A 9,531-nucleotide genomic window follows, 5' to 3' on the forward strand; every position below is an offset into this window, starting at 1 on the left:
TCCAATTAGATTTAAGAAGAACAATTGCAATAAACTATTAGTTAGATGTGCACCTAACTGTGGATTCAGGTTGTGGGCTTCATACATGAAAGATGAACACATTTTTCAAATTAAGACACTTAAGACTGCATATGCACGTGTGATACATTGGAATATCAGAATTGCTAATTCAGTATGGTTGGCAAAAAGGTATTATAAGAGAATACTTGATAATCCCAAGTGGAAGTTAGCAGATTTCCAAAGAGATGTGTTGCACAACTATTCTTTGCATGTGAATTTAATGACATGTTCTAGGGCTAAGAAGAAGGCATTATGTGAGGTTGAGAGCACTTGAAAGAAGTTTATGCTACACTGAGGAGTTATGCATCAGAGATCCTAAGGTCAAATCCTGGAATAACATGCAAATTTGAATTAGAATCTAATTCTACAAATGATGCTGAGGTAATGTTTCAGAGGATGTATTTGTGTTTTGATGCAATCAAGAAGGGGTATAAATTTGGTTGCAGACCTGTGATAGGTCTTTGATGGGTGTTTTTTGAAAGGATTTTGCAAAGGTCAGTTGTTAACTGCAGTAGGAAGAGATGAGAACAATCAAATGTTCCCAATTGCTTGGGCATTTGTAGAATCTGAAAGCAAGGATAATTGGAAGTGGTTCCTTGGGTTTCTACTGAGTGACCTTAACATTACTGATGGGCTTGGCTTGAAAATTATTTCAGATCAGCAGAAAGGACTTATTATTGCAGTGGAAAACCTTTTGCCTCATGCTGAGCATAGAATGTGTGCAAGACACATTTATGCAAATTTCAGAAAAAAATATACAGGTATAGTTTAATTTTTTGTTCCATTAGTTTATAATTGAAAATGACAATGTTTCTTCATTTCACTATATTATATATTGTATAGGCACCCAATTGAAATCCTTGTTCTGGAGAGCTAGCAAGAGTTCTACACCTCAAGAGTTTGAAACAGTCATGAAAGAGGTAGAAGTATTGTGTCCTGAGGTTGTTGACCATCTAAAAAGCAAACAAAATCCTATATGGTGGTGTATGGTTTTTTTTTAGTTTTTGGAGTAGGTGTGATGCTGTGGAGAACAATATGTGTGAGACTTTTAACTCCACCATTGTTGAAGCAAGACATAAGTCAATTATTGGAATGCTAGAAGAAATAAGGGTGAAAAACATGGTTAGAATACAGAAGAAAAGGGAGTTGTTCACAACTTGGGTTAACACCATAATTCCTTATGCTAGGAAGAAGTTGGAGGCAAACAAAGATGAACCAAGGTTTTGGAAACCCTTATTTGTTGGTGATGGATAGTTTGAAGTGAGAAAGAGTAATGGTGATGGTAATGTTGTTCATATAGAGAAAAGGAGTTGCACCTGTAGAATGTGGGAACTTAGTGGCATTCCATGTGCCCATGCCATATTAGCTATGTTTCTTTCAAAAGAGAATCCTGATACTTTTGTTTCAAGTTACTTTCAGATAGAGGAATACAAGAAAGCATATGGACATTTCCTACAGCCTATGAATGGAGAGAGGTTGTGGCCTACAACTTATTATTCAACAATTGTACCTCCTAAGGCTAAGAGGATGCCAGGGAGGCCCAAAAAGAATAGAATGATGGAGATGCATGAGGAGAAAAAGAAGACTAGTCATATGGTCAGTAGAAAAGGGACTCAAATAAGGTGTGGGAGATGTCAAGTACTTGGTCATAACAAAAATAATTGTATAGTTGAACTTGTTGCACCTAATCCAAATGTGAGTAATCTAATTCCTAATGGATTCCTAATCTAATAGGTTATTATATTGTGGTTATCTATATCCTATTTATATTGTGGTTGTTTTACTTTGTTGTGAAGGCAAAAAGAAGAAACTATGCAAAGCCATCAAAGAAAGGAGGTAATAAACAAAGCAGAAGAGGTATTCGAAGAGGAAGAAAATTAAAAGCATTAGTTGAAGACCCTAGCAATACAACACTAACAAAGCCTGACAATGCTCCACCACCAACTGACAATGCAAGTCCACCACCACTAGACAATGCACCACCACCACCAAGTAACAATGCAGCAGCACCACCACCAGTTGACACTGGACCACCTCCTAAAAGATCAAGGAAAGGTAAGAGACCTGCAAGACAACCACTAGCAGATAATGCACCACCAGCAGACAATGCACCACCACCATCAGTAGCAGACACTGCACCACCTCCTAAAAGATCAAGGAAAGGTAAGAGACCTACAAGTGCACCACCAGCTGACAATGCACCACCATATATAAGAGGTGGTGGGAGAGAGGTGATTCCAAAAGGATATGGGTACTACACTACTACACATCTCATTTCACTGGTTCCTCATTTATAAAGGTATGTATATTAGTCATATCTTATGTGTTTATTAGGTTATTATTTTAGATTTTTGTTTCGTTGTCTTAGTGTGAATTCTTTGCTATGCTATTCCACAGATGCAAGGCCAGAAAGAACACTCCATTTTAGAAAAAGGAAACAAGTACAAACCAAAAGGAAAAGCATCTTCCACAAAACTGAGTTCAACACCATCTTTGTCTATCTCAAGTTCTGCACCACTAGCTCCAATTGTCAATCCTCCAAATGAAGCAACTACTAATGAACCACATGCTAAGAAGAGTAAGACTAAAATAGTTGGGTTCAAGACTAGAACAAGCCCTAGAACAATGACAAAACCTGCTTGGAAATGAAGACAATGTATTTGGATACTTTGTGATTTGTTTTTTTAATATATGTATGTTCCTTTTGGATTTCCAGCAGGAGACTTAATGTATATTTTGAATTGTCAGATAATATTTTCTTTTGGATTTCCTTTTGAATTGTTAGATAATATTTTGTCTATATTTTGTTCCTATTTTTTCAGATAATATATTTTGTAGAAGTTCATATTTTGTCAGATAAATAATATTTTGTACCTATTTTGTCTATATTTTGCTCCTGTCAGATAATAGAATATTGTTCTTGTTAGATAATATTCCTAATATATTTTGTCTATATTTTACTCCTGTCAGAAGAAAGAGCAATATTTCAAAGCTCAAAGACAATGATGGTAGCTGGAAAGACACTAGGAAAGCCGGCTTATTTCACATAACTCTTCACCTCTGACCATCCCAAGCCTAACACAATACCCTGTTAGTCTTGGCAAATAGACTAAAAAGCCATCTTCATAGAATCATCTCCCCTCCTAAAAATGGTATTAAGATTAAGAGGAACACCACTCCCATAACACAATTACTCTATACAGATGATCTGATAGTATTTGTAAGGCTATTACATGTTGAGGAATCCATAACAATGAAGCAACAAAAGATTCTGACAGAAAAACTCAGAAAAAAGATTCTGACGTTGTATGACAAGCACATAGTTGATATTATGACAGAAAAACTAAGACAAAAAACTGGTACAATACATAAACATCCACAATCACAATAAGAAAACATAAAAAAAGACTTTAAAAAAAAAACTAGACTAGACAACAACAATACTAGACACCATCACTTCTTGGAATTCCTCACTTCTTAGAGACCATCACTTTTTCTATGGAGTTTTCATGCACACACCTGCAGCTGCCAGTGCTAACACAATTTCTTTCATTTGCTTTTTAGATGGCCTGCTTCTACTGCTGGGGCTGGTGTGCTTGAGATGCTTGCTTGAAGCTTAGTTGATCTCCTTTATGACACATTAGACTTCTAGAATCCTGGTGGTAGCTCATCATCATTATCATTATCATCTGGAACAACATCTTTCTCTTTCACAACATAGTAGGGAAGACATTTTTCTGCTTTTCCTTCTTCCCCAAGCACTTCAATGTAGCACAACTTCTCACATTTATGACAGACTCCAATATGTACTTCTCCATCTTGGTACGCCATCTCCATGAACACTTTCCTTCCCTGTGTTGTCTTCATCATTTCACATAGTTTATCATAGGACTCAGTTAACTTGGATGTGTCCATCTGAACAGTCTTCAAGGCTCCTTTCACCATTTCAAAAAAAGAGTGATAAATTGATTTCAAATAATGGGGAGAGTAGAGAGTGGTGTGAGTAGAGAGCAAGTTGTTCTTATGTAGGAGATGAGCATTGACATTGGTACAAGTAAAGAAATGGAACTAAAGAAATTGATACATATTACTACTCAACTAACACATTCATTAAGCACAACTTACAATGCAACAAATATCAGATACAATTTATGCAAAATAGTTCTAAGTCTTCCTTTTAAGTCTTAAGTCAACAATATCAGATTTCTTACATTAATTGTTGCAGTTCTCTTATCACATCATATCTGAATCCATATTCAAATGTAACCCAACAAAAAACCCAAAAATGTAACCCAAAAGAAAAAATGTAACCAAAAATAAAAGCCTTGGACTTACATCCAGTTGATGTTGGTTGTTCTATGTTGGTTTACTAGTTGCCTTGGTCTTAGGTTCCTTGGTCTTATTTCCAGCTTGAGTTCCGCTTGAATTAGCCTTGCTTATGATTCTATTACTACATTTTAGACTAAAACTCCACTACAGTCACTTAAACAAAGGAAATAAATAAAAGAATATAAAACAAACAAGAATAACAATGATCATTTTCTTCATTTCATTCGCCTTCTTCAGCTTAAAAACTTGGCTCTCTAGTCTTTCCTTTTCCGTCTCAAGTGCTTTGATCTTTTCTTTGTCCATATCATCCTCCGAAGTGAAGAATTCACACCTTTCCGGATAGTATCTACACCCTTTGAATTCTCTTCCAAGATTTTTTGGTGTATTTGACATTCTTATTTTTGTCTCAACCCCACAGAAACAAGAACCTACTGAATTCACTGATGCAGCTGACATCTTTGCAAAAAACTTGAAATTAAAAACAAAAGGTTCCAAAATAAAATGGAAGAGAATTTGAATTAGTGATAGAATTGATAAGAATGATAGCTGGTGGTGATAGAATTGTGTTGAAGAGAAGATGATGGCTAAGGTTGGAGTTAGATAAGAGAGTGGTGGAGATTATGACCATTGTTGGGTTTAATGCCAGCTTATTGACACTCGCTCCTTTTTGTGTATGAGATGAGATATAGATGATGTAGATAGATGATAATCGTTGAACAAAATAGAAGCGTATCAAAACCTAATTATCCCTCAATAAGTAAACGATGAGTAGGGTATTGTTCCACTTTTAAGTGTATATTTATATGAAGGATAGGACTGGAAAGGGGGTTTGAGGGATTAAAAATTATTATTATAGATATTGTAGATTCTAATGCTAAACTAAACTAAACTAACTAAACTATTGAGAATTTATAAGAGAGGGAATTCAAGAGATTAGAATCCACTAATACTTTTGATTCAATGACCTTTTGTGTAACGCCCGTATTTAAAATACGTATTTTTCTATTTATTAATTAATTAAATTATTTATTTAAAAATCGGTTGGATTGGATTTGGGATACGCGGGCCTGATTTTTGGGCCCGAGTCTATTTTGGGCTTGGGTTTCAAACCCAAGTATATAATCACATTGTTCTAGAGAATATGGTTTTTAGAGAATAAAAAATAATAATAAAAATGGAGGCAGAGCTAGAAACTCGTTTGCTGGAGGGTGGAGCACGACAATTCGGTTTATGAGGGATTCGTCAAGCGGTTAATTAAGGTAAGTAGTTAGTTTTATACTTCACCGGTATACCGAAATCGTTTTATTGTTCATTATATTTTCTTTAAACTAGTTAAATATTGGTATATTATTTTTGGGTTATTAGTGAAACTGTTTGAACTGTTAAAGCTCGACAGACGTCAATGGTGACGCGAGCCAAACCAACGTTTGTCTGGTATATGGTTTGAAACGACTATACTGTTGTTGTGTGGGTTGGTTTTTGTTTTGTATTGGGTGGTTGATGTCGGGTATTGAAGATTGGTCGGGTGCTGTCGAAGCTTCGACAGACGTTAATGGCGTCGACTGTCGTTTTGATTGTTTTTAAATTTGTCGGCTTGAATGGGTTGAAGTGGGGTAGTGTAGGGTGTATGAGGCTGTCGAATGGGTGCCGGAAAGGGCTGTCAAAGCTTGGAGAAACCATTAATGGCGGCTTGCCCAAACACTCCAGTAAAACAGTTTGAACGGTTTGATGGTTGTTTGTGTTGGGGGATCGATGAGTGGTTGTAGTGGGGTAAGGTAGGGTGTGTGAGGACTATTGGACGGTGGTGAATGGAGGTCGATGGAATCCAAATCTAGATTTGGGGATGATTATTGATTTAAGGAGTTGGGGTTTCGGTTTTGTTAATGTTGTGGGGGTTTTTCCCCAGAGCAATTTCGTGTAGATTGGGAGGAGTGGCGATCGGTATTGTGGTGGGCGATTTGGTGGCTGGTGGTGGAGGAGAGAAGCTTTGAAAAGAAGATGACACTGTTTTGTCAGTTGGGCCTTGGGCTGAAAAGTTTGTTCTGTTGGGCCGGGCCGAAATGTTTAATTTCGGTTTTGGCCCTTAGCTTTAAATTGTTGGGCCAGACCGGTTTTGATATTAGTTAGTGGGTTGGGCCATTTTCTATTTGTTTTGTTTGGGCCCGATTTTGTTTTAGTTTTTGGGCCGGTTTCAGTTCAATTTTTGGACCGAACCACTTAACTGTTTTGGGGCCAGTTTCTAATATTGTTCGGGGCCAGTCCATAGGACTTAATAGAGATCCAAATGGGTCTTTCACCATTTAGACTTTTGGGTTCTAAGGTTTGGGCTTGGCTAGTTGGGTCCGAACCGTTTCCTTAGTCATGAGCCCATGAGCCATGCACCTTGACCTTAGCCATGAACCATGGCTATGACCATGAACCTGTCGAACATGGAAATGACAATTTGACTTTGACTTTGATGTGTTGACTTTGACTTTGACCGTTGACCGTAGAATGTTGATTTTTTCCAGTTTTTCATATATTTAAGAATATGGACAAATGTAGTAATAATATATTGTCAAAAATTATATAAAGTTGTTTGTCATTATCTAATTAAGATTTGACGTGAGTAGTGTGTAAAACATATATATATTGGGCTTTGATTGTGGATTGTGGACTGTTTAATTGTGCTACATTTTATGTTGTAAATTGTATGGACAAATCAAATGCTAAAATGCTGTGGAAGCTTGTATATATTTGGTTGTCATTATCTAATTAAGATTTGACGTTGATATTGTGACATTATATAATATGTTGGGATATATATATATATATATATATATATATATATATATATATATATATATATATATATATTAAATGCAATAGTTGTTGAGAAATAAATGTATAGACACTCTATTATTTTATCTATGAGGTAGTATAGTATGTGTGGATATTTTCCCATGGGATTATGGCTTAGTGCAATAATATATTGGCACGTGAAAAAATGAAAGTGGTTATGAGATATAATTGAGATATTTCTAAATATTGTGGCTTAGTGCAATAATGTATTTGACCTACACGTGATATAGTGGAATTATTATGAGTCATAAATGTATGACACTTGAATAAATTACGTAACGAAAATCCTAGAACCTAGCTACTACAACTCATGTGATTTGCCTTGTGTGGGCGTGTGCAATTTGATTAGCCCTTACGCCGTTTCGAGTAAAATTTGAATGGCCCTTCCGGGCGTAAGTAATGTGATTGGCCCGGGGTTTCGGGTTTAAAATTTGAATGAGCGGGCGACGTAATAGTGGCTTGATTATTCCGTTCGAAAAATAGAACGAGACGCAGCGATATTTTATGCGAATAGTGGCAGTACTTACATAATGGCTTCCGTGTGAGGGTTACGGTGTCGCGCATCCCGCCAGGGGTAGTTACACCTGAGTGGTTCATTATGTAAGGGGAGGCATGTGGATGTACATGTTCGGTGTTGGGAAGCGATTGTGGTAGCCAGGGAAACTAGGTAAGACATAGATACGACGTGATTTTAGGGACACACAAAGAAATCCTTAATTAATATAATTATGGTAATATGTTGGTTAATGATATATCTTTAGATAGATGATTGTATATGCTTGGCTGGTTATATTTTAGTTAAAACCTAAGGCGCCTCGTGGAGGAACTAAATGCCTTTTTATTATGCGTATGGTTTGTTGTGTGGTTAGTTGGAAGTTAAGGCGCCTCAGTGGAGGAACTACCTGCCTTAATTATTGTACTTAAGGATGTTGTATTAGTTGTTGGAAGTTAAGGCGCCTCGGTGGAGGAACTAACGGCCTTATGGATTTTGTATATATATGTATAATTATATGTTGTATTTTAGGGCTACTCACACCAGCATTTTTATAATGCTGACCCGATTTGCATGTTTGCTTATCGGGTGTGTTCATTAAATGAACATAGTTGATAAGTCTTGACAGGTTTAGTGTTGAAGAAGGTTGGTTGCTGCTTGTGGATTGCGTTAGCGTCGCATTTCAAGATAGGTTTTGTTTTCCTTTGAGGTGATATAGATTTTCAGTTGAGATAAGGTTATTTGCATTTTCATTTGTTAATGTTTGTAATGAAGATAACTTTTGTTAATTTTAAATTTTTATTGGTTTTTAAATTATCCGCATATTTAAACTGTTTATGGGTTTTTGGAAGTGGAGAGTGCGTCACACCTCGGAGATCGAAGAGTCGGGAACAAATAATGTTTTTTCCGAATTCTGTCGAAATTCGGGGTGTGACATTTTGCTCCATGGTTGTTCTCACAAGTAAACTACAATTAGGCAATCGAGCGAGTGCCGATGCCCTCTTGGACGAAACATTGTTAACAATTTCTACTTAAGGTTGTTCCTATATTCATGTTCCTATATTCATGTTACTAGTATCTTCCTTCCTATATTCAATGAATCACCATCTAAGGCAAATACAAGGGAATACTTCCCTTACTCTAAAACAATACACAACTAGAAGAAAAGTAGAGAATAATAGTATAATATTCAATTACAATAAATAAAACCATATTCTAGCATTATATTCAATTACAATAAATAAAAACATTTTTTTTATGGGAAAGCGAGGTTGTTATAGAGGTCCCCTACCCCTTTTCATTAATAAAAATAATAGCATAATTTGCTTGTTACAATCTTATGTAGAGTTTTCCTACTGCATCATCATATATTATTTTCTTTACATCCTCTGAAAAAGAACTAGGTACTAATTCTACATAGCTAACTGATGGAATATTACTTGCTAGTGCATCTGCAAGCTTGTTAGCTTCTCGATATGTATGAGTGATTGTGAAATATTCGAGCTTCTCTCTCATCTGCTTAATACTCCTCATCTACTTAATAAAAACATGTCACTAGCAAATATTCAATTGTAATAAATAAAACCCTAAACTAGCATGATATTCGATTGCAATAAATAAAAACCTTAATCTATACTTCCATCCCCTAGTCTGGGTAATGGAACTAATAACTAAAAACATAAAGAACTAACCTGATTGAAAAACACCATGAACCAAAAGAATCAACAAACCCTAAGCACCGACTTCATCTTTTCCCTTGAAGGAGAAGATTAGCCTTCCATAAAGAAGGAAGAACACGAAGAACGAGA

General features: G+C 36.0%; 1 protein-coding gene across 1 annotated transcript; it reads left to right on the top strand.

The window, feature by feature from the left end:
* Window positions 1-1,383: 1,383 nt before the first annotated feature.
* On the top strand, window positions 1,384-1,791 carry LOC147510178 (uncharacterized). Its single transcript, XM_086598038.1, has one exon. The coding sequence runs from the start codon at window positions 1,384-1,386 to the stop codon at window positions 1,789-1,791; it is 408 nt and encodes a 135-aa protein (XP_086454164.1).
* The last annotated feature ends 7,740 nt before the right edge of the window (window positions 1,792-9,531 follow it).

This window comes from Coptis chinensis, chromosome 3 (genome assembly GCF_015680905.1).
Source record: "Coptis chinensis isolate HL-2020 chromosome 3, ASM1568090v1, whole genome shotgun sequence".
Classification (NCBI taxonomy): Eukaryota; Viridiplantae; Streptophyta; class Magnoliopsida; order Ranunculales; family Ranunculaceae; genus Coptis; species Coptis chinensis.

What these genes read in the sequence shown, in the direction of transcription:
- LOC147510178 (XM_086598038.1), top strand. Translation starts at nt 1,384, where the DNA reads ATGTGGGAACTTAGTGGCATTCCATGTGCCCATGCCATATTAGCTATG.